The sequence below is a fragment of the Delphinus delphis genome, chromosome 20 (genome assembly GCF_949987515.2).
Source record: "Delphinus delphis chromosome 20, mDelDel1.2, whole genome shotgun sequence".
Lineage (NCBI taxonomy): Eukaryota > Metazoa > Chordata > Mammalia > Artiodactyla > Delphinidae > Delphinus > Delphinus delphis.
In genome coordinates, this window is record NC_082702.1 from 10,409,890 (window position 1) to 10,437,211 (window position 27,322).

Sequence of the window (27,322 nt, forward strand, 5' to 3'; positions counted from 1 at the left end):
CTGACCACCTTAATGATGAGAACAGGAACTCCATTGACCCTGCTTCGATTTCCTCATAGCAGCTGATGTCTCTTCCCCACTAGAACATCAGTGCCAGGGGCAGGGATCTTCGTCTGTCTTGGTCACTGCTGTATCCCCAGAGCCTAGAACAGTGCCTGGCACACTGTAAGAGCTCGATAAAGGTGAAGACGGGGAATCAGCAGTGCACTAGGTCATACAGGCTGAGGCTGAGTTAGAGTTTGGGTTTTTTCTTGGGGGCACTGGGGAGCCACAGAGAGTTATAGGCAGGTGGAGGGACAGGGTTTGGTTTGTGCTTTAGAAAAATCCCTCAGAATGGAGTGGGTCGGGCTTCAGGGGTCAGGGTTGTGGGGATGGAGGATGAACCAGATTGGAAACACATTCAGAAGTTGGAATGGTTGGGACACAGAAGCTGACTGGCTGTGGGGGTGAGGGGGACGGGGTTAGTGTGGGCTGATGCCCAGATGTTTTGCGTTTCAGGCAGAAGCAGGAGAAATGATGCCAGGAGGAAGGCTGGCCTGGAGTTCGGACCCTAGTGTCCAGCACGCTGCTGGGCAGGTGATTGTGCCCTGACCTTGGCCAGGACGTGACCAGCACCACAGCAGGGGAGAGTGTGGCCATGGGAACATCGCCCTCCCTCAGCTTCCCTTGGCCAGCCAGGCTGGTGACAGGTTCATGAGGTGTCAGCTGGGTCCCCAGACACGCTTCCTCTGCCTGGGCCGTGGGATGCAGGCTTCCTATGGTGGCAGAGTCGGGGCTGCCCAGGGCGTTGTGTGAGCCCAGGGGAAACATCTGGGGGCGTGCAGAGACTTATAGCCTGAGACCCTGAGATCTGGGGAAGGGAAATCAAGGCAGAGAGGAAGGGGCTGGGGGCCCGGACTCCTGGGTCGCTTCCTGGCTGGCTCCTCCAGGCTTGTCTCACGCCCTCCAGACCAATAACACATCATGACCTGCCCTCTCACCATGGGGTGCAGCAGACTCCAGCAGGTCCTTGAAGGCCGGCGTGCTTGGAGCGCTGGCCTCAGCTGCTGCCTCAGCTACCTTGCCAATTAATTGACTGCATTAATCACAGTGCCCACCCTCACAGCAGACATCCAGGAGCCGGTCTGAGGAGGGCGTGCGCGGCGGTAGCCAGGATATGGGGCTGTCTGTCTGGGCCTGCATTTCAGCACCTCCCTCCCCCAGCCCACCTCTCTGATCATGGTCATCACTCACCTCGGGGGACCCCTTCCCTCCATGGTCTGAGATTTCCCTGCCTTTCTGCAGGGGCTTGACCCCCCTGAAGGTTTCCCCTGTGGGGTCTGATACTTCTGGGGGTGAATCTCTTCCTGGTCAAGACCCTCAGACAGAACCCCACTCCCACTGATCTGCCCAGCGTAGAGTTTACACCAAAACATTTCTGTCTCTGAGACTCTGGCCTCCTCCTCCTGCAGGTCCTGTCTCTTTGATCTCTTGTGTCTCTGTCTCTGATTCTTAGGGTTCCGAGTCTGCCCCCCACTGTGTCTCCCAGGAGTCCCTGGTCTCTGCTCTCTGTGTGTGTCTGTCCGTCTGTCTTTCTCTCTAACTGCTTTATTGGGATACAATTCCCATACCATACGATTCCCCCTTTTAAAGTGACCAGCTTGGGACTTCCCTGGTGGCACAGTGGTTAAGAATCTGCCTGCCGATGCTGAGGACACGGGTTCGAGCCCTGGTCCGGGAAGATCTCACATGCCACGGAGCAACTAAGCCCAGGCACCACAACTACTGAGTCTGCGCTCTAGAGCCCGCAAGCCACAACTACTGAGCCCGAGTGCCACAGCTACTGAAGCCCGTATGCCTAGAGCCTGTGCTCCGCAACAAGAGAAGCCACCGCAATGAGAAGCCCGTGCACCTCAACAAAGAGTAGCCCCCGCTCACCACAACTAGAGAAAGCCCGCATGCATCAACGAAGACCCAATGCAGCCAAAAATGAATAAATAAGTAAATAAAAATAAAGTGTCCAGCTCAATGGCTTTTAGTAAATTCATAGATTTGTGTCTCCATTACCACAATCAATTTCAGATCATTTTCACCAGGCCAAAAAAATCCTAGCTGTTGTCATCTTCTTTTTCTTCTGTATCTCCAACATCTGAGGTCTGGGTCTTTCTGGGTCTGGGTCTCCTAGTCTGTGGAATCTGGCTCCCTGCACCGATTCCTGGGGTCCCTAATCTCTTCAGGTTTCTGGTCTCCACGTCTCAGGGCCACCGTTTCTCGGTGTCCCTGACCCTCAGCTCTCTCTGCCTCCTGGGTCTCCCCATCTCTGCATGTCTCTCCACACCTGTGACACACTTTCTCTTTGCTGGGCCATCTTACTGGGTCCCCTCTTCTCCTCCCCCTCCTGCTCCATTTCTCAGCATCACCGGGACATTAAAAATGTAACAGCATCCCTGGCGGAGGCGGGGGAGCTGGCCAGAGTGCCCAACTCCCTGTCCCTTCCGTGTCCACCACTCCCCGTGGCCCCCACACACTGCTGGCCTTGAGGGTCGCCTGTGCCCCGACCTCCTTGGGTCATGGCATCGCCGTCACTGACTGGCTGGGGTCTTTTGGGCCCCCTGCCTGTCACCAAACGTCTGTCTCTCTCTTTATGCTGTTCCTGCCTTTATCCAGATGTCCTTCCAGCTCCCTTACCCCCCGGCTCCCACTCCCACACTGCCCCATCCCTGTGGCTGCATTTCATTCCCCCATCTCTCGGTTCCATTCCTGTATGTGTCTCTGACCCCATCCCTAAATTTGTTTCTGATGCCCTCCCTCTATTGGCTTCTGTCCCCATCCCTTTATCTCCAGCCTCTCCCTGTATCCCTCTCTCCCCTCTCCTCCCCCTAGGATGTGAGCAGACCCACCCTTACTTCTCCCCTGTCCAGTCCCCCTTCCTTAACAAGAAGAGACAGCAGGCGGGCAGTCCCCTGTCCTCCCATCCCCCTCCGCTACCGTGGGGCTGCCTGGCTGACATGGATGAGCAGTGAAAGCTGGGAGGACTGGGGAGGGCAGCCACAGCAGGAAGCCCAGGTGGTGCACCCTCATTCCGTGGAGGCCAAGGAGGGGGAAGGCAGAGGAGCCAGGGACAGGGAAACAGAGATGGATGGAAAGGGGAGAGAGAGGGCAAGAAAGGAGGAGAGAAAGAGCTTGGAGAGAGATTAGAGAGCCAGAGGAGCAGAGGGAGAGGGTGAGAAATGGAGAGAGGAAGCGGGGAGAGAAAGTGAGGGAAGGAGGGGAGGGAGAGCAGAGAGAAAAGGCACAAGGATGGAGGGTCAGGAAAGGGGAAGACCTCCTCCTCAGGTGCTAAGAGCTTCCCCGCCCCCCCCCCCCCGGGGACCAGTGGGACCTCTAGATTCCTCCAATGGCCCCGCAGGGAAGGAATTATCTCAGTTTTCCAAAGGAGGAAATGGAGGCTCAGAAACACTTTCTGAAGCCCACCAGGCGGGGCAGAGGCAAGAAAGGCTCTGAAGTCTGCAGACTGGCTGTGGACCCTGGGAAAGTGGCTTGCCCTTTCTAAGCCTCTGTTTCCTCATCTGCAAAATGGGAACAGGAACTGGACCTGTCTTCCAGGGTGATCAAGAGCCTTCCATGAGATCACGCACCGAGTCAATGTCTGGCCCAAGGACGGGTGGATTCTGAGCATTCTCACAGAGGTGGCAGGTTCTGACTTTATCTCCCTATTTCTGACACAGAGGGAGAGGCAGGCGATGGAAGAGTCAGTACAAAGTTCTGGGTCAAAGCTGGGAGACAATTCAGACACATGCTGGGAAAAAAAGACCAGGGGTCCCGCAAGCTCCCTCCGTAGTTTCTGGCAAACCTTTGGGAAACTCCAGTATCCTGAATTTCTAGCTGGGAATAAACAGCCGGGTCACCTGCAAAGGGGCGGGGCCAGAGCCTCCTTCACCTGCTTCCTCCCGTCCCCTCCCTCTCCCGGGGCTGCACCCCTCCCCTAGGGGAGGTGGGGGAAACGGGAGGCGGGGGGTGGGCCGAGCAGAGGGAGAGACAGCGGATTAGGGCGGCATCTCTTCGCGTCCACCTCCCGCTGCGGCTCCTAGGACAAAGGCGCGACTAGAGGAAAGATAAGGTCCCGAAACCGGGAGTCCGGGACCGGGAGCCAGGAGAGCGCCCGCCCCCGCCTTGCCCTGGCTCGGCGAAAGTGAAACCCGGAAAACTTCCCCAGGGATGCCCCGCCGACGGCTCTCAAGGAAAGGGAAGTGTCCCAGCCGGCGGGACTCGGCCTCCTTAATCTACCTGGGACACAGCCGACCGAGCCTCCAGCTTCCAGACAGGGCCTCCGGCCCTTAATTATATCTATAACCCAAGAGTCAGGGTTTCTGCCCACATTTATGTCTGAATCTCAGGAGACATTCCAATGCCCACAATTAAATCTGGAACCCAGGAGACAGGGCCTTTTGCCCTCCCCTCCCCCCAATTCTGTCTGGGACCCAGGAGACAGAGCCCCGTGCTCACAGTCTGGAACCCACAAGTTTGAGCCCTTCCTGACCCCAATTCTACCAGGACCCCAGTAGACAGAGCCCCTAGCCTTCATTCTTCCTGGGACCCAAGAGATAGAGCCCTCAGCCCCTAATTTTTCTGGGGCCCGGGAGTCAGAGCCTTTAGCACTCTCGGGCTCGGGGTTGGAGCTCGCAGGCCCTTCCCCAGGTCGCCCGAATTATCACTCTTGGCCCTCTAAGGGACCCAAAGTCCGAGCTCCCCGCCCCTCTCGAGGACCTCGGCATCTGGCTCCCTGCCCTCAATTCTCCCCGGGCCTCAGACTCCCAACTCTGGGTGAAGGAAAGGGGGGTGGTCTCGCCTCATCATCGCCACCCTCCTGCTGGGGGTAGGGAAGGGGATGGGTTCGCGCGCGGCGGGGAGGCGCCTGCGGTCTCTCACCGGTTTCCCGGAGCAGTAGCAGCAGCAATGGCAGTAGAGGCAGCTTCAGCGGCGACAATTTCGACGGCGGGAGGGCTGCGTCCCGGGCCATGGGGGGCCCGGGGAGGGACTGGGCCCGGGCGGGGACCTGCAGGCCACTCTGCGTGCGCCGATCGGTTGGGCAGACGCGCAGGTGCCTGAGTGGCTTCGGCTCCCGGCTGGCTCCCGCCGCGCTCTGCTCTCCCGTCTCTGCTCTCGCGGTCCGGTTCTCCCGGCTCAGCGCCCCCGGCCCCCGGCTTCTTTCTGGCTTCGGACTCGCTGACGTCACAGGACCCACCCCCTTCTTCCCCCGGGCACCGAGCCGCTCTTAGGCTCGGGCCACGCCCCCTCATGCTGGTCTGACCCCGCCCCCTCCTGGGATTCCACTCCCGCCCCGCCCCCCAGCATTCCTCTCCCTCCCTGTCGTAGGATTCTACCTACACCCGCTGCTCCTCAGGATTCTCTGTCCGCCCCTCCCAGGTTTCTTTGGTCACCGCCCCCCTGTCCCAGAATTCTATCTATGCCTTCTCTTAGCGTTCAAACCCCGCCCCTTAGTGTTCTACCCACGCCCCCTTACACCAGAGGTTGTCCTCGCGCCCCGCCCCCTGTCTAACGGGGTACGCTTAGGGGCTTCCGAACGTCCCGCCTCCGTGAAGCCCCGCCCCCCAACACGGCCTCTCCCATTCGTTCTCCAGGTAGTCTGCCCCTCCCCTTCCCAGGAGCTAAGTATACCCTGGCCTCGGTCCCGCCCCAAATCCTAACCCCGCCCCCTTCAGTATTAGTCCTGGCCGTCTCGTCACACCCGCGTGAGGCACGTGGGTTCTCATAGGTTCGCCCCTCTGGAGCCCCGCCCCCACGCTGAGAGCCCACCCCCACCCCCTTCCCCGCCTCGAGACTTCCCCAGTTCTCTCCCCGGGGCCACTGTCTCTCCGGTCTGTACGCCTCTCAGCCTATCTTCATCTTTTTCAATCTCTGCCTGCGACTCTGGGAGTCGTTTCTTTTTAGATTTCTCTCTGTCTCTTTTAGTGTCTCTGTTTTTGTGTCTATCTTTGCCTCTTTTTCCGTCCCTGTGTTTATCTCTGGGTCTTTCAGTCTTCACGTTTCCGTGTCTCTTAGTGTTTCTGGTCTCTTTCTTCCTGGTGTCTTTTTCTATCACTGTTTCTGTGTCACTTGGTTCCTTGTCTCTTTCCATCCCTTTGACTTTGTTCTCTGTCTGTGTTTCTGTCTCTCTCGCTCCCTGCATCTGTGTCTCTCTCTGCGTCTGTGTCTCTCTGTATGTTTCTATCTCTGTCTTTCTCTGTCCCTCTGTCTCTCTGTGGGTTTCTGTGTCTCTTTCGGTATCTCTTGTTTCTCTCCGCGTCTCTCTTGACCTCTCTCTCGCTCCCTGCATTCCCCAGTCCTCTCCTGCATCTGGTCCGCACCGTCTCCTTACCGCAGCCTTCCGCCAGGGGGCAGCACAGACCACCCCTGGCGCTCCGCTGGCCCTGCGGGGCTGGGCTAGGATCGGGCCTCCAGACTCCGCTGGTCCCTCCCCGTGTCCTTGTCCCACTTCTATCTTCCCAGCCTCCTCGCGTCTTTGTGTCTCTGGCTCTGACTCGGCCCCTTTGTCTCTCCCCGGCGGCTCCCGCTCCTCCCCACCCCCACCTACCTCTTCACATTCCTTGGACTGCCCGGGGGAGCTGGTGAGGCCGCCCAGCGTGTAGGGACGAGGGCGGGAAACAGGAGGCCGAGGGAGGGGATGCCACCGAGCGCCTGAAATCCCTCCGTTCCAGTTCCTCTGAAAAGGAGCTGATCAGCTGGGGGCAGATGCTTGGGAGCTTCTTGCCCTACCAAGAGGACCCCCATAGACTTGTCCTCCCTTCCCACCTGCCACGCACCTGAGTTTTTCTCTTCAGAAGGGCAAGATCTTACATGGTGGAGACTCTTACTGACCGGCATTCACGTCTTGGTAAAAATGCTATTAATAAATGTATTTAGCACTTACTATGTGCCAGGCACTGATCCAAGTGCGCTACAAGTATTATCTCAAATAACCCCCACAGCACCCTGTGTGATGAGGAAACTGAGGCACAAAGAGAGCTGAAGTGACTGGACCCAAAGTCAAAGGGTTTGCTACTTGTCAGTTAATTCCGCACAAGAATCCCGTGAAGGGGACACTTATGATCCCCATTTCACTGAAAAGTACACAGAACACAGAGTGATCATTTGCCCCACGCTACCCAGCAAGGAAGTAGCAGACTGGGAGCTCCCCACAATGTGTTTCTCAGACTCGACACTAGTCTGGTGTGAGGCCAGCTGGACAAATACAGTAGTCCCCTCTTATCTGCGTTTTCAGTTACCCCACAGTCAACAACAGTCTGAAAATATCAAATGGAAAATTCCAGAAATAAAACTTCATCTTTTTTTTTTTTTATTTTATTTTAATTTATTTTTGGCTGCGTTGGGTCTTTGTTGCTGCAGGCGGGCCTTCTCTAGTTGCGGCGAGCGGGGGCTACTCTTCATTGTGGTGCTTCCAGTAGTTGTGGCGCACAGGCTTAGATGCTCCGTGGCATGTGGGACCTTCCCGGACCAGGGCTCGAACCTGTGTCCCCTGCACTGGCAGGCAGATTCTTAACCACTGCGCTACCAGGGAAGCCCACTTCATTGGTTTTAAATCATTCTGAGTAGCGTGGTGAAGTCTCGAGCCCTAGACGTAAATCATCCCTTTGTCCAGCATACCCTCACTTATACACTACCTGCCTGTGAGTCACTTAGTAGCCGTCTCTGTTAGCAGATCTATCAGATCGACTGCGGCGGTATCACGGTGCTTATGTCCAAGTAACCCTATTTTACTTAATAATGGCCCCAAAGCACAAGAATAGCAATGCTGGGGACTTCCCTGGCGGTCCAGTGGTTAAGACTCCATGCTTCCACTGCAGGGGGCACGGGTTCGCCCCCTGGTGGGGGAAATAAGATTTCTCATGCCACAGGGCGTGGCCAAAAAAAAAAAAGATGCTGGCAATTCAGATATTCTCTTACGGTGCCTCATTTATAAATTAAAGTTTGTCACAGGGATGTATGTATAGGAAAAAACATTGTATAGGTAGGGTTCAGTACAATCTATGTTTCCACTGGGGGTCTTGGAACATACCCTCCACAAATAAGGGAGAACTACTGTAGGTACATAATAAATTCTCTCTAGAACTCTCTGTCTTCTCCTCATCTGGGGCCAGGCTAAGGCCAGGATCTCTTGGGTTAGTGCCATCTTTGCTACTAACTTGCTTTGTAAAATTCTCTCCCTTCCCCCATTTCTCCCTTGAATAAAATAACCAGTCCCCAGGGAGACTTCTTCCAGGAAGCCCCCCTTAGCACCCATTCTTCTCCTGGTCTGTCAAGGAGCGTGCTCAGCTGTCTCCTGGCTATTCTTTGTGAGCTGGGGTGAGCCCAGGAGGGAAGGCCCAGGAGGGTGGTAGGCTAGGGTTTCATGCCCCCGGTCACATGGACAAGGTTGAGCACTGCCTGTGTGTTTGTTGACAAATGACTGGGTGGGTCTCATACCTGGGGAGTTAATTTCCAGTGTCAAGGAGTGTCAGAGGTGACAGTTCACTGAAGAGCCATAACCACCAGGAGGTAGGGGCACAGGGCCAAAGGCTTCCTGATGGAGCTGGGGAGTTGATGCCAAGTATTTTACCCGCCCAGTAACCTCTTCCATACTAAGCCCTTCTGGTTCAGAGTGAGCCTGGCCAGTCCTGGCCAATCAGAGCATTCGATCCCCTGGCCACAGGGATTGGTTCAGTGATGGGGGTGGGGCCCATTCCTGACCAATAAGAATTAGCCCTGAGACTTCTGCTTGAACTAATAGGAAAGGGACACCCTCTTTTGATGGGGGTTGCTAAACTTGTAGGGTAGAAATCTGGTACTATAGGTGCCTCCAGAGGCAAAAGACCCTGTCCGTGCGTGGACGACAGCAGAGCTGAGAAATGGAAAACGACAGCTTTCTGGGTTTCCCTGGGCGCGCAGTGGTTAAGAATCCACCTACCAATGCAGGGGACACGGGTTTGAGCTCTGTTCCGGGAAGATCCCACATGCCGTGGAGCAACCAAGCCCGTGTGCCACAGCTACTGAAGCCCACGTGCCTAGATCCCGTGCTCCGCAACAAGAGAAGCCATGGCAATGAGAAGCCCGCGCACCGCCACGAAGAGTAGCTTCTGTTTGCAGCAATGAAGACCCAATGCAGCCAAAAATAAATTAAAAAAAAAAAGGATAAACCTCCCTTATAAAAAAAAAGATAAAGACAGTTTTCTGATGAGACTATTTGAGCCCCTGGATCCAGCTGTGCCTGAAGGTAGTCAGCCTTTGCCTTTTATCTTCCTGGTTATATGAGTGAATAATTTTCCCTTTTCACTTACACAAGTTTCTGGCTTCAGTTTTTTGTCACTTGCAACGAAGCATATCTTTACTAATAAAATCTGCACGAGTCCAGAGGTGGCACAAATTCCAGTAAAGTTCCAAGGGCAAGGAAAGGGGAGTGAAAACTTGTCAGAATTCTTCAAGACGTCCTGGCTTTGAAGGACAGGCAAGCCTTGTTACAGCTGGAGAAAACGAGGAAGGACGTTCCAGGTGGGAGGAATAGTAAAGTCACAAAGGCACAAGGTGTGAGAGAGAGAGCAGTGGGTGTGTGAGGGGCAACACCTTAGCAGGTCCTGAAAGCAATAGGGAGCCACAGAAAGTTGAGGAGCAAGGGGAGTCCACTCCAAACTTGCCTTCACTTGCTGGAGCCCCAGATCCTGGTGGTTCATTCCTCCCTCTCTCCCCTTCCACCAGACCCGTGGCCAAGGTGGGAGGAGGGGTCAGACTGAGGAGGGCGCAGGCTACCATCTGTATGCAAATTGCCTGGGATGCCATGCAGATAAGGGACCTTATGCAAATATATGCCCTACTGGGAGACAGGCCAGGACCCTCCCTTCATTAACTCGGGGACCAGGTGCTGGGCGGAGCACCCCTTCCTCCCTGGGGTCTCCTTTCTCCCCTCCCCCAGGCATCTGTTCACTCCCTCTCCAGCTCCCCAAATCCCCCTTCACCAATATCTGTCCTTAGAGTGGTACCTCTCTCCACCTGGTCCCTTCCTTGCTTTTCTTTCTGTCCCTCCATTTTCCATTAATGATGATATGATAATAATAATAACAATAATAATAATGAACACATGCTCTGTGCAAGGCTTTGTACCAAACACTTTCCACAGTTATCAAATTCTCCCAACCACCCTATGATTTTTATGTGTGTCTGCTGTATTTTATTTTATTTTATTTATTTATTTTTGGCTGCATTGGGTCTTCATTGCTACACGAGGGCTTTCTCTAGTTGCAGTGAGCGGGGGGGGCGGGGGCTACTCTTCGTTGCGGTGCACGGGCTTCTCATTGTGGTGGCTTCTCTTGTTGCGGATCACGGGCTCTGGGCACACAGGCTTCAGTAGTTGCAGCACACGGGCTCAGTAGTTGTGGCGCACGGGCTTAGTTGCTCCACGGCATGTGGGATCTTCCCGGACCATCGTTCGAACCTGTGTCGCCCGCATTGGCAGGCGGATTCTTAACCACTGCGCCACAAGGGAAGCCCTGCTGTATTTTTTTTTTAAAAGAATATTCAGCTGGGGAGGGAGGGAGGGATTGGGAGTTTGGGATTAGCAGACGCAAACTATTACATATAGAATGGATAAACAACAAGGTCCAAGGGAACTCTATTCAATATCCTGTGATAAACCATAGTGGAAAAGAATATGAAACAGAATGTATATATATGTATAACTGAATCACTTTGCTGTACAGCAGAAACTAACACAACATTGTAAATCAACTATACTTGGATTAAAAAAGTGAGCTGAACGTAGAGGGGAAGGATGGAAAGATCGAGTAAGCCCCAAGTATCTGAGAGTCCTTAAGGTATTTCTCGCTGGTGACTCTCGCTCTGCTTGGTGAGTCCTGCGCCCACGTATGCCATGCAGGTAAAAGCCATGGCCACCAAGCACATTTTCCTCCAGTTGCAGGTGTGGCCGAGCACATTTGCCCCCATGTGGCCCTGGCGTCTTCTGGGTGCAGAGCCTCCTGGCTCCCCCTCGACTCTGGGCATGGAGACCACACCACAGTGAAAGGACAAGAGAGCCATATGGACACCAGAGGTCAGGCAGGGGGCCCTTTGATTGCTTGCGCCCCAACTCTCTTGCTTCTCATGTTTGTTCTAATCTGATTCAATAAACCATGGGCTTTGAGCACCTTTATTCGGCCACTGTGAGCCCTTCTGCTCTGGGGCCTCTGGGCGTCCAACTTCGCACGGCCACAGATCCCATTTGGTCCACTTCGTGGCTGAGTAAACTGATGACAGGGGGTGGGGTCACCTGCAGAGACCTCCCAGCATGCATGGCACAGGGATGGCTGCTCTCACGTCTCACAGCCCAAGTGTGATTTATCTCCATCTGATGGACTCAGGGAGGTGAAGTCACTTGCCCAAAGTCACACGTGTCCGTCCGCCATCCCCACCCAGCCCCCTCCTCCTGCTTCGGAGCTGCTCCTTTAAAACATTTTTTCTCTTCCTTTCTAACTGGGAGGATCTCTCTGAATCCCAGTTCTGTGTTTCTGTCTTTGTCTCTACAGGCCTACCTCTCTTTATGGCATTTTGCTTTATTGCGCCTCCCAGATACTGCATTTTTCACAAACTGCAGGTTCGTGGCCACCCTGTGTCGAGGGAGTCCGTTGGCGCCATTTTCCCAACAGCCTTGGCTCGCTTCCTGTCTCTGCTGATAATTCTTGCAATATTTCAAACTTCCTCATTGTTATTCTGTTTGTTCTGGTGATCTGTGATCAGTGATCTTTGATGTGACTGCTGGGACTCACTGAAGGCTCAGATGATGATTAGTGTTTTTAACAAGAATGTGTTTTTTAGTTAAGGTATGTACATTGTTTTTTTGGTTTTTAAAATAAATTTATTTATTTATTTTGGGTGCATTGGGTCTTCGTTGCTGTGCACGGGCTTTCTCTAGTTGTGGCGAGCGGGGGCTACTCTTCGTTGTGGTGCCTGGGCTTCTCATTGTGGTCGCTTCTCTTGTTGTGGAGCACGGGCTCTAGGTGCGTGGGCTTCAGTAGTTGTGGCTCGCGGGTTTAGTTGCTCCGCGGCATGTGGGATCGTCCCTGACCAGGGCTTGAACCCGTGTCCCCTGCATTGGCAGGCGGATTCTTAACCACTGCGCCACCAGGGAAGTCCCACATTGTTTTTGTTGGCATAACGCTATTGCACACTTACTAGACTACAGTATAATGCAAACATAACTTACATGCACTGGAAAACCAAACAATTCATGTGACACGCTTTATTGTGATATTTGCTTTATTGCCGTGGTCTGGAACTGCACTGGAAATAGGTCCAAGGTATGCCTGTATTAGTCTGTCTTTGCCTCTCTCCCCAAATCTCTGTCTGACTCAATGGCTCTCTCTCTTCTCTGAGCCGCCCCAGTCCATCCCTCTACCTCCCCTTAAGCCTCTCTATCCTCCTTTCAAATCCCTCTTCCTCTGCCTCAGTAAGTCTCTCTAGCTGGCCTTGCCGTTTCTACCCTCTCTTCTCTCTGCCCCAGGCCCCTTCACTGGGGTTCCTCCAAGTCACCCCTCCTCCCCCAGGGAGTCCTCAACTGCTGGCACCAGGCCACCCTCAGAGTAGACAGCTAAATCCCTAATTCCACCCACTCTACGGCTCAGAGAGAGCTTTTCCTCTGGAAACTTCAATTCCCCTGGGTCTCTGGCAAGAGAGACTGGGAACTTTTACTTAAGGGGGCAGCACCCCACCCCGCAAATAGGCACTGGTCCTCAGGGGCCAGGCTCACCTCCCTCTGGACCCCCAGCACCTCTCTCCTCCACCCTCAACCAGCTGAGTCGCTTCTTTCTCTCTCTCTCTCTCTCTCTCATTTCTTTCTCCGTGACATCAGATTCTCCCGAGGTGCAGCAAGGGGGCGGGAGGGCCAGGGGGGAGGGGAACATCACCTGCGCCTCTTTCCCCTTTCATCCCCCCGGAGGAGGCTCTGGCCACAGGATGGTGTCCACGTGACAGACAGCATTTATTCCAGACTCCAGTGTCCACAGATGAGGGGGCGAGGGCAGGGGTGGGGGTGAGGTGGGGATCCAGTGTCAGACTCTGCAGCAGGACGTCAGGTGGGGGGACCAGCAGTGGAGACAGGAGGTAAAAATAGCCCCGGCCAGCCGACCCTCGAGTCTCGTCCCAGGCCAGGCCTTGGGCTTGGGTCCAGGAGCTATTCTGGGGCCTGGGAGAGTCATACTCCCTGTAGGAAGGTCTCCTCCCTCCCAGCAGCGGTAGGGCTGCTGTGGTCCCTGCCCAGCCTACAGAGGAAGGAAGGGAGGGCCCGAGAGGGATGAGGGTAGGCCGGGAAGGCGGGGGCAGGCGGAGGCGTGGGCAGGGCTGGTTTTCTGGTGCCCGCAACTCCAGGTCGGGTTCAGTGACTGCCTCTGGGAGGTCCTCGGGCTCAGCACTGGGGAGAAGATGGAGGGGTCAGCCTGGGCTCATAGAGGCTGTGCCACCCCCGGCACTCCCCTCTCACCCCCGGCCCAGGCCCTCACCCACCTCATCTCCAAAGCCCCTGCTCCCATGCCTGGCTCCTCCAGAGGCACCCCCCACGAGAAGGCCCGTCTGCTCCGGCCGCTCCGACCCTGAGTGGCTCAGCTCAGGTTCCCCAGGTGGCCTAGTGGGAGGAGGCAGCATGTTGGAGGTGGTCACGGCCAGGGAAAGAGCTGTGCACGGCGTGTGTTGGATGGGGATGGACTTGGGGATGGGTGGGAACGGTCGGGATGGGGTAGGAGGTGGTAGTGGCACTGGGGTTGGGTATAGGCTGAGGCCACGGTCGAAGATGCTGTTGGAGTTGGAGCTGGTGATGTCGCTGGGGTCGGTTTGGAGGATGGGTGTGGGGATGGCTGTGGACTGGAGCCGAGGGCGGCCGTGTGGCTGTGCTTGGAGATGAGGTCAGATGGGGATGGGTTCGGAGCTAGGAATGGGAACGGGATGGGGTTTGCAGGGGGGCCTTGGGGATGGGCATGTGGCTGAAGCTGCCTTTGGTGCTGGGTACGGGCTGGAGTTGAGGATACGGCTGGGGGAGGGGCTGGGGATGGACAGGAAGCTGGAGTGTGGGGTGAGGTTAGGGGCATGGTCAGGATTGGGGTTGGAGATGGGGATGTTTATGTGTCAGGGCTGAGGATGGAGACATGGAGGTTAGACGGGGACGGGTTTGGTGACGGTTATAGGCTGGGTTTGGGGTTGGAGTCGCGGCAGGAGGCTGGGGTACAGATGGGGTTAAACTGGGGTTGGGGTGGGTTTGGGCATAGTTATGGGTTGGGGTTGGGATCAGAGGTGGGGATGAGACGGGGGATGGGACTGGGGTTAAGGTGGGCTTGGAGGGGTCGGGAGGTGCTTATGGGTTGGGTGGGGCTGTAGCTGGGGATGAGGATGGGGGAGGGCATGGTCATGCATCAGCTCTGAGGTCGGAGATGGGACGGCACCTTACTGGCGACGGAGCTGGAGTTGGGGATGTGGTTGGTTTGGGGTAGAGGTTGGGGGTGAGGTCAGAGCTGGGTTCGAGAGGTCAATTTCAAGGTGGCACGCCACTCACGGAGATCCCTTCTCCCCCCGCTGGCAGCAGCCGGGTTGCCCCTTGCGTCTCATGCAGTAGAAGGCGGCCACGATGAAGAGCAGTAGGCCCACGCTGACGGCTACGGCCATGACCGCAACTCCAGCCTGGGAGGTCTGGGGGGCCACTGCGGGGCAGGACGGAGGGGGAGGCGGTCAGCCAGCAGCGCTGTCTGCCCCGCACCCGGCTCCTGTCCCACCACTGCGGTCACTCACCAGTGCCGAAGTGGAAGACGTGCCGGTCGCTCCCGTAGGGGTTGGAGGCCTCACAGGAGACGCCATCTCGGCTCAAGGCACTGGTCACCTTCAGGGTCAGGGAGCTGCTCACCCAGCCCTGGCCTCCGGGGGCTGGCTCTGCTAGCTGTGGAGGCTCGTGTCAGGCCTGGGCCCACGGGGCCAAGGGCTCGGGTGAGGGCACAGGTGAAGAGGAAGTGGTCGGCGAAGGGGCGTGGGGTGGGTGACACACAGTGCTTGGACCGTTGGGGGGCAGGGACTTGGGGAGGGTGCCAGAGGGTTCGGGATGCAGAGGAGGGTCCCTTACGCTGCCGCCCAACTGGCTCCAGCTGAGTTTGGGCTCTGGGTAGCCGCGTGCGTAGCAGGTCAGCCTGACTTCACTTCCTTCCCTCCAGCCACCCTCTGCCTTGGGCTGAGTCTCCTCTGCCCTTAACTCCGGTGGGCCTGCGGGTGGTGGGGTGGGAAGGAGGTGAGCGGGAGGCACCCCGGGGAAGGGGACAGAGGGAGAGAGAACGAGGAGAGAGAGAAGGACCAGCTGTGGACCCTGTCTTGCTTGGTCCTGGCCCCCCACTCTCCCACACGACCCCTGTTCTCCCGCCCCCAAACCTTGGACCAGCAACTCGAAGCTTCGGGTGCGACTAAGGACGGGGACCGTGGGCATGGAGGCCTCACACGTGTAGGTGCCGGCGGAATCGAAGGTGACGGAGCGGAGGGAGAGCGTGGGGCTGTCCCCCAGGGGTACCGAGTCCTGGGTGGGGAGAGAAAGAGAAGGTCAGGCCGGCCGTGAGAGAAGGGAGGGGTCGATGGGAGCGGGGGGGTCTTGTGCTGGGGGGATGTCTTTCCCTCTCACCTTGGTCCAGCGTAGGGCTGGGGTGGGCAGGCCTCGCACGGAGCAGTTCACGTCTGTGCTGTTGCCCAGGGGTAAGGAAAGCTCCTCCCCAGTGCTGAGCTCCAGGGGGTCCAGGTCTGGAGGGGGGGATACAGACTGTCACCTTCCCCGGACCCTCACCCACTCGGCTAGGGACTCTCCAGGGCTGTTGGGGGTGCAGACGTGAACGGACAATCGTCAGCAGAGAACGCCAAGTTCTCCCCAGCGCCATGAACTCTCCACTCTCCCAGCCAGGCCCTGGAGCCCAGATCTAGGAATCTAACTCCAAAATACATGCCCACCTCGGCCACTTGCCTCCAGAGCTGATGTCTGGGCCCAAGGTTAATGGATAACCTTGGAGGTGTGAGGCGCTCCTTCTTTGACTTACCACCCACACCCTGGCCTTCTCCTCTGTACTACCCATCCTTTTAGCAAATATTTCTCTGCTCTGCGCCGCGCCCCACAAATGGATCTTCTCCCTTCTTTCCATCTCTGACCCCAGGGTCCAACTGCCTTCATGGCTGCAGTCACCTCCTCACTGGTCTCCCTACTGGGCAAGACTCTTATCCTCTCTGGTCCATCCTCTGCTGAGCAGCCAGGGGGATCTTTTCAAAACACACACTGGTCAGCCCTTGCCTCTGCTTAAAATCCTGCGGTGGTTCCCCAGTGCCGTGGGCATCAAGGCCACATTCCTTGATGAAGCCAAAAAACTCTGCCTGGTCGACCCTGCCCACTGCTTCAACCTCATCTCCCACCCTCCCCCCTTATCCCAGGAGCTCCAGCTACCCTATTCTCTCCCTGTTGTTCTACAGTATATGCCAAGTTGGGTCCTGCCTCAGGGCCTTTGCATGTGCTGTTTCCTTGGCTTGGAACGCTCTTTTTCTGGCTCTTTGTATTTCTGATTCCATTCTTTGGTTTCCTACTCAAATTCCCCCTTCTCAGAGAGGCCTCTCTGACCCTCTGTTGTGGACACTCAGGCTTCCCCTTCGGCACTGAAGGATTTGTTCCCCCAGCTGTTGAGAAGGGTGTCAGCTGTCAGCCCTCAGCTGTCAGCCGGCTCTGGAAACTGCCTGAGCCTCAGAGAGCCCCTCGTTCAAGGTCATGTCCCCTCCTCCCCCAGGCAGCCCACATCCAATAATGGGTTGACGTGGGCGGTATAAAGGCCCGGCCCCCACGCCCCAACTGGGGATATCCCAGCCTCCAAGTGCCCTGAGGGACCGACCGAGATCTTCCTTAGACTGAAGCCCAACTTCCCCCCCTGCCCAATCCTGCTTCCTTCCCCTCCCCACCCCCCAATAGGTGTGGATCCCAAGGCGCTCCCCATAAGTTTCCTGCCTGTAGTCAGAATCTGCTTCCTAGGGACGCAGCCTTCAACATCCCCGATCTAAAATAATCCCCTCTCGCCGGGCAATTCCTCATCCCATCCCTCTGTGTTAGTCTCTGTAGACGCAGGATTGCTACTCAAAGTGTCTTGTTCAGTGTTTACCATCTGTCTCCCCTACCGGACCTGGAGCTCTGTGGTGGCAGGGACTGGGCTGTCTTATTCACAGAGCTGTCCCTAACATCTGGCACTGGGTCTGGCCCCAGGAAGGGAGGTGGAAGGAGCGTGGAGGAGGGACAGAGCCTTCACACAGGGCTTGGGTGCAGGTGGACAGAGAAGGCTTCTTAGAAGACTGGGACCCATGAGATTGATCCAGAATGGATGGTAGAGAGGATGGGGAGTTATCGTAGGAAAGAGGAGAGGAGCTTGTGGTGTGACGGGGTGAATGCCTTGGCCGGAAGAAGGGTCCGCCGAAGGTGAGGCCAGCCAGGTGGGCCTCGAAGGCCATGGTGAGGCATGTGGATTTTCTCCCGAGAGCACTGGGGAGCCATGGCAGGTTCCAAGCAGGGGAAGGTTAGGTGTTTATGCTTTGGAAAGGGCTCTCTGGCTGCCTTGTGTGGGAAACTGGAGGGGCCTGGGGCATCTGGACCAGGGCAGGGACCACAGAAAGGGTTGGAGGCGGGCCGCGGAGGGGTGAGGGTGAGGAGGCGGCTGGTGCCAGGCACCCCCTCCCGCCCTCCCGGGGCTCTCACAGGCCACGTGTAGCTCCAGGGTTTTGGAGAGCTCTGCGTCCTCGGCAGCGTCGTAGTCTTCCACCCTGCAGCCGTAGGTCCCGCTCTGGCTCCGCTGCACCCCTTCCAGGGTCAAGTTCCCCTCGAGATTTGTTTTTAGCACATCCTCCTGCTTGTCCTGGGGGACCAGGAATGAGGAACCTGGTTCAGGAGATGCCTTAGGCTGGCAGGGTCATGCTAGGTCAGGGGTCATCCAAGTCAGGCATCACGGTGAGTCAGGACTCTCTCAAACCAGAGGTCAGAGGTCCTGATAGCTCCTGGGTCACCGGACAGGTGCCCTGCTAAGCCAGGCACCACCCACGTGAAAGGTCAGAAGTTGGTGCAGGTGAGTATGTTGCAGAGGTCAGAGGTTGGCGGTTCCAAGGGAATGATGGGGTGAGTTACCTGAAGACGGAAAAACGTGTACTCCGGGTTGGGGCTGCCATCCCCCCGGCAGAACAGCTGGACAGAGTCACCCTCGCGAACCCAGCCTGCAGTAGTGGACGGGCTGCCCAACCAGAACTGCACGTGCTCTGTGGGATCTAAGGGAAAGGGCAGACTCATGAAAAGGGTCAAGTGTAAAAGGTAGGGCCGGATTAAGGGAGAGAGGTCAGTGAAAGGTTAGAGGTTCTATCTTTCTTTCTTTTTTTTTTTTTTTTGAGGTTCTATCTTTCAAGGCTCAGGTTCGCACTTATTCTGAGATCAGGGACCCGAGGTCAGAGGTTCAGAGGTTGAGATAGGCTGAGAGAACAGGTCAAGGGTCAGAGGTCGGTGTGAGTGACAGGTCAATGTGAGATTCAGGGGACCCAATGTGGTGTGAAAGGATGGGGCAAAACGTTTAGTCATGAAACTCCGTGGGGTTCAGGGTGCTATGGGGGGCGTCAGAAGTCAGGGTGGGGCTCGTGCTACCATTTGAGCTCAGAGGTCAAAGGCCAGAAGCCAGTACGAACTACACCACGAGCTAAGGGAGTGGAAGGTCAGAGGGGAGTGGCGGTTCATGGGTCTGCCTGGAGGGTCAGGCCACAGTGAGGTGTAGAGTCCAAGGTCAGGGCGGTCAGAGGCCGGCACGGACTCACAGTGCAGGGTGAGGTGGAAGGAAGGGCTGTCCAGGCGGCCGTGCCGGCCCGTGGGCAGGCGGTAGTGCACGGAGCAGTGGAAGCTGGCGTCCCGGTCGGCCTTGTGGAGCCGCAGGTAGAGGGTGCTGGTGAGAGACAGCAGGCCCGAGGCCTCCCGGACTGTGCGGCTGGTCATATAGCCCTCTGGGAGAGAGGGAGGGACGAGGGGGTCAGCCAGCCCGGCCCCGTTCCGCCGCAGCCCCCAGGGAGTCTAGCTGGGCTCCCGCGCGCTCACCGGAGTTCACCTCCATGGGCACCTCCAGGCGCTGCCCGTTCCGGTACCACGTGATCTGCGGGGCCGGGTTCCCATTGCGACTGGTGCAGGTGGCTATCTGGGGCAGACACAGGCCCGCAATGGGCTCGGAGCCAGGACCCTGAAGTCTGGGTCCCCCTCCCTAGGGTTTCTGCCCAGCCAGATGCAGGAGTCCAGCTCCCAGCACCCCATTCCTCAGACTAGGAAGCCCAAGCCTCCAGCCCCTCCTGCCCTTAGGATGCAGGAGACCAGGTCCCCAGCCCCCTCCGCCCCCAGAACCCTAGAATCAAGGTGTGGCCTGAGGTACCTCCTGGGCGAAATCCTCCATCACAGACAGTGTCCCTCTGTTGGGGGAGACCTCGGTGGCCTCTGGTTTCGCTACGGGAGAGATGTCATGTGAGGAGCCCCTTCCCGGGGTTCTCACCGGCCTGCCCCTTCCCAGGGCAGCAAGTGGGGGGGGACCCCGACACTCACCAAACACACTGAGCCTCGCGGTGGCCTCGGCGGTGCCCGCGGCCCCCGCCTTCACCAAGCACACGTAGTCCCGCTCGTCGCCCACCTGGGCCTCGGACAGCACCAGACGGCCCCGGGAGTCCAGCTGGTATGGTGGGCTGCGGCTCTGGGAGTCGTGCACCTTGTCCTGGAGCTCAGTGCCGTGCAGCTCGGCTGAGGCCAGGCGGCGGCGGACCCCAGCGCGGTCGGCCTGTGGGTGGAGGAGCGCCTCAGCTGGGGGCTGCCCGGTCAGCCCGGCCCTCCCTCCTCGATGTTCCTCTCTTTCTGCTGCTCCGTGGATCTCTTTGCCTCACGTTCTCTCTCTCTCTCTGGTCCCTCTGTCCCTCTCTCCACCCCTCCTCCCACCCCTGCTCCCTGTCTGTTGTCACATTTTCCTCTCTCTGGCTCCCTCTTTCTCCATCTCCCTCTGTTCCCACCTGTCTCCCTCTCCCTTCTCTTTCCTTTTTCTCTTTGGTCCCACCCCCCAGGCTCTTGCTTTCTGGGTGTCTGCCTCTACATGTCCTCTCTCAAGAGCCAGCGCTCTGAGGGGTACGTCCTCATTCTAGCCTCGGCTGTGCCTGGACACCAGGGGACCCTGGAGAGGGCCTCCCCCTTGCTGCGCCTCCATGTCCCCACCTGCAAAATGGAAAGGCAGCTGGGCGGAGCGTCTAGGGGCCTTTGGGCTCTGATGAGGGAATGAACGTCTGCAGCCCCACTGCGCCCCGACTCTCAGGCTCCCCTCTGGCATCCCCTGGCCCCCAGCCAGCAGCACTCACCAGGAACCATTCCAGCACGAAATGGTCATGGGCCCCCAAAGGGGTGCAGTCCAGAGTGACAGGCTCCCCCCTCATCACCTCCACCAGAGGGGGCACAGACAGGCGCACCTCAGCCTTGGCACCTGCGGGAGGGCGACTGAGCTCTCTCCCACCACCACCAGTAGGTAGTCTTCCAGACACAGCCCCTCCTCCCCCAGGACCCAGGAGTCCAGGCCCCCAGCACCTCCGCCCTCAGACCCAGGAGTCCAGGCCCCCAACCCTTCCTCCCTCAGCCCCAGCCCCTCCTCCCCCAGGACCAGGATCCAGGCCCCCAACCCTTCCTCCCTCAGACCCAGGATCCAGGCCCCCCAACCCCTCCCCCTTCAGACCCAGGATCCAGGCCCCTGGCCCCTCCTCCCCCAGACCCAGGATCCAGGCCCCCAACCCTTCCTCCCTCAGCCCCAGCCCCTCCTCCCCTAGACCCAGGATCCAGGCCCCCAACCCCTCCTCCCCCAGACCCAGGATCCAGGCCCCCAACCTCTCCTCCCCCAGACCCAGGATCCAGGCCCCCCAATCCCTCCCCCCTCAGACCCAGGATGCAGGCCCCCAGCCCCTCCTCCCCCAGACCCAGGATCCAGACCCCCAGCCCCTCCTCCCCCAGGACCCAGGAGTCCAGGCCCCCCGCCCCTCCTTCCCCAGGACCCAGGAGTCCAGGCCCCTGGCCCCTCCCCCAGGACCCAGCTCCTCTCTCCCTTCATCTGTCATCTCTGCACTTCTGAGCTTCAGATTCCATCAGCATTTCTCTCCATCCCGCCCTTCACCTGCAGAACTAAGCGCTCCTCCCCTGGGCCACCCAGGGCCCCGGTGGCCTCCATTCAATCCTCTTGGGCTCAAATCATGTCTGTCCTTGCTTTTCTCACTAGATCAAATGCCCCTCAAGCGCAGGGCTGGGTGGGCTCATTCCTTTGCCTCCAGCACTTTGCATAGGGCCTGGCACAGTGCTGTGGGATAACCATCTCTCTCTCATCTTAATCGCCGCCTCTGCAGGTGTGTCACTCCCCCTGGGTCTCCATCTCTTAGTTTCCCGGTCTCTGCGTCTCTCTCAGTCTCCATGTGGCCCGGCCCTGTCCCTGGCCCTTTCCCTCAGGAGTGGGAGGCTGGGGCTGGGGCTGGGCCGGAGCTGAGGCAGGGTGGGTGTGTGGGCGCGGTGAGGGGGACAGGGCTGGGCAGGTTTCAGGAATGTGGGAGGGACAGGCTGGCTCAGACCTGCCCGAGCCCCCTGCCCGCTCCTTGGCCCCTCTGACTCTTTGAGAGAGCAGTGTGTCACCTCAGAACAGTACAGGGTTGAGGGCCCGGATCCTGGGTCCCAAGGGAGAAGGGAGCTGAGGGCCGGCACTCCTGTCCCAGGATCCTGGCAGATAGAGCTGCTTGCATTGGGAAAGCAGGCTCTTTCACTCTCTGGGCTGGCATCCTGGCCTGAGCTCTCAATTCTTAGAACCTCCGGTCCCTTCCCCGCCCAGCCTGGCCCAGCTCTGCCCCTGGGGACCCACTACTTGCCATGCTTGTGCCAGGGGCCTGGATTCCCAGGCACCCACCTGTGGCTCAGGCCTGCCCTCTGGGAGGGAGGTGGGACCACGCTGGTACCCTAGGCTGGGTCTGAGCGGCAGACAGCAAGGGCGGACGAAGAGATCTCTTTCTACCCCAGTTCTCTCATCTCTCTGTCCCTCTGCTGCCAGTGCCTCAGGGCCTCCTCCCCTCCTCCCACCACCATGCAGGTGTGTGGATTTTATTATCTGGGGCCTCCGGGAAGGGGGCACTGTCACTTGGAAACACTTGGTTCCGCTGTCAGGGCTGGTGCCCCAGCCCTTTCCCATGGAGGTGGAGGCGGGGCAGCGGGTCCTTTTGAGTCTGGGCTCTGAAGCTACATGGGGGAGAACCCTCAAATGCACGTAACTTGTTGGTTTCTAGACACAGCGTCCCTGACCCTCTCAAAACTTGACAACTTTTGAGCGGGTAGATCTGTTTTGGTCTCTTCTGTGCCGGGGTAAGCTCCAGCCACTGAAAGCCTGGACCTCTGGGGGCAGATCCCAGGGTCTGAGTAGGGGAGGGAGAGGAGAGCCCGCGCTCTTGGGTCCCGCGACTTCTCAGGTCGCCTCTAATCCACTGCAGTGGATCCCCAGCCCCCTGCCTGGCTGTCCCCATGTCTCTCACTGGGAAGGGCACCCCATGCTCCCATATCCCTCCTCCCTGGGGTCCCCAGGTTAGGCTTCCTGGGTTGGTAAAAGCCCCTCCCCTCTTCCCTTCCCGGGGTCCCCCAGGGGCCGCCCCTGAGTCGCGCCCTGCTCTCAGCCCGAGCCATACCTCGGTGCGCCCCCAGCAGAAGCGCGAGCACCAGCAGCCGCGGGCCCCTGCGCGCCCTGGCCCGGGCGTCCGGGGGCTCCATGTTCAAGGTGGCGGGTGGCGGCGGCGGGCGCGGCTGCAGAGGAGGAAACAACTGAGCCCGGGCTGGGGCTCGGCGGCCGCAGGGCTGGAGAGAGGAGGCCCCGCCCCAGGTAGCCCCGCCCCGCCCCGCCCGGCCCCCCTCGTCCCTCCCAAAGCCGGGCGCGGGGCCAGGACCTCCCACTGCCCGGAGACTACCTCCCAGCGCTCAGCCGGGAGCGGGGCTCCCTCCGCCCCCAGCCCGCGGGGTGTCAGGCTCAGGTTGCCCAGCGCCCGCGGCGGGTGCCCTGACCGACCAGTCCAGCCGGTGTCCCGAGCGGGGACCTCAATGGACAACCGCGGACCCTCTCTCTCCCCCTCAATCTGACCGGGGGACTCGTTCTCACCATGGCCGGTGGCCTGGGCTCGCCTCATCGTTTTAAAACAGCTGGTCCCGGTCCAACGAGTGGCCTGCACTGGCCTCCCCAGTCCAACCAGCAATCCCCAGCCTGACCAGAGGCCTAGAACGGCTTCTCCCAGTATGCCCCGTGAAGCCTCCCCAGCGGCCAGTGCGCCAGGCTGCTTTCCTGTCTGACCAGTGGCCTGGAACCCACCAGTTCAATCTCTTGTAACGAATGGTCTTCAAATCCCAGGTCTGCCCAGGCCTCTGTGATAGATACTGGGGCCGTGGGGTGCACTTTCCTCCGCTCTCCTCCGTAGGGCCCTCCCTCTCTTCCCCCCATCCAGGGAATCCCAGGAATGCCACCCCCCCTTCCTCTCTCTTCCCTTCACTCCCTCCCAACTTTGGGGGGAGGGGAAGAGAATCCGGCTGGCAGTAGCAGGTGAGTGGGGGAGGGGAGGAGGCCAGGGCACCTGAGGGAAGGGATGAGCCCCTGCCATGGGTCAGAAGGAAGGGTCACAGGTCAGACCTGGGATCACAGATCAGACTGTGCACAGCTTCTCACAAACCAGGCCTGACTGGGACAAAATCCCTAGATGCTGGCTGGGGGATGGGGGTGAGATTTCACTGGTTACCTGGGAGAAGCTAGCCCTCAACACTGGTCAGAATAGGGGGCAGCTGGTCATGCTGGGAGAGGTTCCCCGGGCCTCTGATCAGCTGGGGGTGGGGTGGTCACCGGTCAGACACCAGGGAAGTCTTAGATTACAGGTCAGCCTCTGAGTTATTGGTTAGGCTGGTCAAGGCTACCTTGTCCATACAGGAGAGCAATTGTTATATTGGGAGAGGTGACCTTTCAGTATTAGCCGCAGCATCGCCTCCTCCAGGAAGCCCTCTCTGCTCCCCTAGGCCGAGTCAGGCGCCTCCTCTGGGCTCCCCCACCCCAGCCCTGCACATTCTGGGTCATCTCTGTCTGGGGACAAGTCTGTCTCCCCCACTGGACCGGGAGCCGGTTAGGGGAGGGCCAGGGCTGTTTCAGTCACTGTTGTGTCCCCAACACCGCCCTGCAAAGGCCAGACTCCGGAGCAGGCACTCAGGGAAGGCTTGCAAGGCTCAAACGCAGAAGCACACAGGCTCACGTGCAAACCCCACCCGCACTAGATCATCGCAGGACGCACGTGGAAACAACTCGCGCGTAGACAAAAGTGCTCCCTGGGACAAGCTTACGCACAGTGACCCCAGGCACCCACTCCCCTGTTGCTCTGGCCCTGGCTCATGTACCTGCTGCTTAGGACGCTAGGCGCCCTCTCATCAGCACCCTGCCTTCCACCTTCCTCAAGAGTCCGAGCAGCTGAGATTCTAGGTGAGGATTCTACGGAGTGTGGACGAAGGAGGGAAGTCATAAATACCAGCACGGTTCCTCGCAGACTTGCAGAAACTAGTACTGAAATATCATCTGCCTTTGTCCCCTACAATTTATTTCCACAAAACAGCCGGAGGGATCCCATTAAAATGCGAGTGAGCTGCTGTCGCTCTTCTGCTCAGCACCCTTCCACGGCTCCTGTCACTCTGAGTAGAAGCTGAAGTCCTCTCCGTGGCGCACAGGGTCCTAGATCTGGTCCTCTACTTCCGTGACCCCATCTGCCCCTCTCTTCCCCCTCGCTAGCTCTGTTCCTGCCACAGTGGTCTCTTTGCTTCCATGCTGTTCTTCCAACGCCAGGCGTGTTCCAGCCTCAGGGCCTTTGCACTTGCTCTTTCCTCTCCTGGGACATTCTTTCCTGCCATAGCTCCCTCCCTGACTTGCTTCAAATCTCTACTCTATCACCTTATCACAAAGCTTCCCTTGACCATCCTATCTCATTTAGCAACTCCTGCTATCCCAGCCCTTTCTCTCACTACATTTTTCCTTTGTAGCACTTATCACCCCCACATATTTATTTTTTGTTGTCTTGCACAGAAGCTCCAAGAGAACAGGAACTTTTTTTGGTTCACCACTATATCTCCAGTGCCTAGAACAGTGCTCGGCATGAGAAGAAGCTGAGAAAGTATTTGTGGAATCAATGAATTTTCCAATTCCATCCATGCTGTCCCATGTGTAGATACTTACACGTTTTAATTTGGAGGGGCAATGTCTATTCCCCAATGATTCCAGACTTGCACTGAAAAATGTAACTACTGAAAGTTTGTGTTGATAAAAATATACGTATCTTGTTCCCAGGAAGGTTCTGGGTCCCAGAAAGTTTCCGGGTTTGTTAAAGCATCAAAAATATGAAATGATGGAATTCTCTGGTGGTCCAGTGGTTAGGACTCCGAGGTTTCACTGCTGAGGGCCCAGGTTCAATCCTTGGTTGGGGAACTAAGATCCCACAAGCCATGTAGCGTTGTCAAAAAAAAAGAAAGAAAGAAAGAAAGAAAGGATAGTGATGATTCGCGGGTTCGAGCCCTGGTCCAGGAAGATCCCACATGCCGCAGAGCAACTAAGCCCGTGCGCCACAACTACCGAGCCTGTGCTCTAGAGCCCGGGAGCCACAACTACTGAAGCCCGCGAGCCTAGAGCCCGTGCTCCGCAACAAAGAGAAGCCACCACAGTGAGAAGCCCACGCACTGCAACGAAGAGTAGCCCCCGCTCACCGCAACTAGAGAAAGCCCGCATGCAGAACGAGGAGCCAACTCAGCCAAAAATTTAAAAAAATTTAAAAAAAAGAGAACTTTTGGGGGAAGAGAATGTAAGTGTAGAGCAAAGGATACATACGGATGTTGAGTGTTCAAAGGGGTGGATGGTCATGGGCTTTTTGGAGGGAGGGTTGACTAGCATGTGCATCCCCTTCCCACATTGAAAAGAATCCCTGCCATCCGAAAGCCTGTTACCCTCTGTTGCAACCAGTAAGGACAAATGTTTCTTTCCTCCGTTTGCCTCCGTTGTAGCTCAGGTGACCTAAGTTCGGCGAATCCCGCTATTACTTTGGAATCATGTGCCAGCAATGCCAAATAAACAAAGCCTGGCTAATCTATTACTGCTGTGGCAGCTGGGGCAGACTCTACTTTCCAAAGATGGCTGTGACAATAGCTCTCATCCCACACGCTCTTTTTTTTTTTTTTTTTTTAATTAATTATTTTTAGTTTTGGCCGTGTTGGGTCTTTGTTGCTGCGCGCGGGCTTTTCTCTAGCTGCGGGGAGCGGGCTTCTCACTGCTGTGGCTTCTCTTTGTCGCGGAGCACGGGCTCTAGGCGCGCGGGCTTCAGTAGTTGTGGCACGCAGGCTCAGTAGCTGTGGCTCGCGGGCTCTAGAGCTCAGGCTCAGTAGTTGTGGTGCACGGGCTTAGTGGCTCCGCGGCATGTGGGATCTTCCTGGACCAGGGCTCGAACCCGTGTCCCCTGCATTGCCAGGCGGATTCCCAACCGCTGCGCCACCAGGGACGCCCCACACACACTTGTGAACAACCTGATCTTGACACTCTTTCCACTGAGAGATGGGGGTCTACGTCCCCTCCTCTCTGTGCAGTTTTGTGACTCGCATGTAACCATTAGAATGCGGCACGAAGTGACGCTCCGTGACTCCCAAGGTTGGGTAGAAAAAGCCACGTGGCGTCTGCCTGCTTCACTGGAATACTTTCTGTGAAGGCTTCAGCCAGCATATAAGCAGTCGGACTACCCTGAGGCAGCCATGCTGTGGGGAAGTGCAAACTAGCAAGCGTGGAGAGAGGTCTGAGACTGCCGAGGGATGCCTGTCCAGCCCCCAGCTGCCCCGCTGCCAGCGCCACTTGATCGCACCCTGAGCCAGACCCCCCCCCAAATCCTGAGCCCTTCCCCCAGTCCTGGCCCATTGCAACCATGATTACTGTTGTTCACCGATAAGTTTCAGTGTGATTTGTTCCACGTAACAGCTAGCAGACACAGCCTGTTTCTGGGGCAGCAGAGGCAGAGAGATGACCAGGGTCCAGTGGTCACTGGGGCACCAGTGTATCCTCATCAGACGGGTTCTGTGGTGTGATCGTGGCTGGGCTCTGGGTGGAGGCCAGCTGTTCGTCCTGTTCTTGATCACTTTCCAATCCTGGCTCTCTAATCACTCCTGGGAATCTGAGCGATCCCGAGTCCTCTCAATCAATTCCCTCCCTGCCCCAGA

The 27,322-nt window shown here is 57.6% G+C and overlaps 2 protein-coding genes across 4 annotated transcripts in view; both read right to left on the reverse strand.

The window, feature by feature from the left end:
• The window catches only part of NECTIN2 (nectin cell adhesion molecule 2), a 28,387-nt gene extending 23,193 nt beyond the window's left edge, over positions 1–5,194 (reverse strand). For all 3 annotated transcript variants that reach the window (XM_059998976.1, XM_059998974.1, XM_059998977.1), the window contains exon 1: positions 4,909–5,194. In XM_059998976.1, coding sequence (XP_059854959.1) covers positions 4,909–4,999 — 91 coding nt within the window. In that variant the 5' untranslated portion in view covers positions 5,000–5,194. The remainder of the gene's footprint in view (positions 1–4,908) is intronic.
• Positions 5,195–12,981: 7,787 nt separating this feature from the next.
• Positions 12,982–22,861, reverse strand: BCAM (basal cell adhesion molecule (Lutheran blood group)). Its single transcript, XM_059999104.1, has 15 exons — positions 22,747–22,861; positions 20,407–20,528; positions 19,613–19,841; positions 19,446–19,516; positions 19,121–19,217; positions 18,847–19,029; positions 18,176–18,312; positions 17,753–17,909; positions 15,662–15,777; positions 15,418–15,559; positions 15,119–15,255; positions 14,794–14,938; positions 14,561–14,705; positions 13,522–13,639; positions 12,982–13,429 (listed from the first exon to the last, which is right to left on the reverse strand). The coding sequence occupies exons 1-15, from the start codon at positions 22,826–22,828 to the stop codon at positions 13,424–13,426; spliced, it is 1,887 nt and encodes a 628-aa protein (XP_059855087.1). The 5' UTR covers positions 22,829–22,861; the 3' UTR covers positions 12,982–13,423.
• Positions 22,862–27,322: the final 4,461 nt, after the last annotated feature.

Bases quoted from the DNA above. Each gene is read 5' to 3' on its own strand.
- BCAM (XM_059999104.1), bottom strand. From the start codon at position 22,828: ATGGAGCCCCCGGACGCCCGGGCCAGGGCGCGCAGGGGCCCGCGGCTG. The intron at 19,517-19,612 runs GTGAGTGTCGGG...TCTCTCCCGTAG, and splicing joins CGCGAGGCTCAGTGTGTTTG to CGAAACCAGAGGCCACCGAG. The intron at 15,256-15,417 runs GTTTGGGGGCGG...CACCACCCGCAG, and splicing joins CTTCGAGTTGCTGGTCCAAG to GCCCACCGGAGTTAAGGGCA.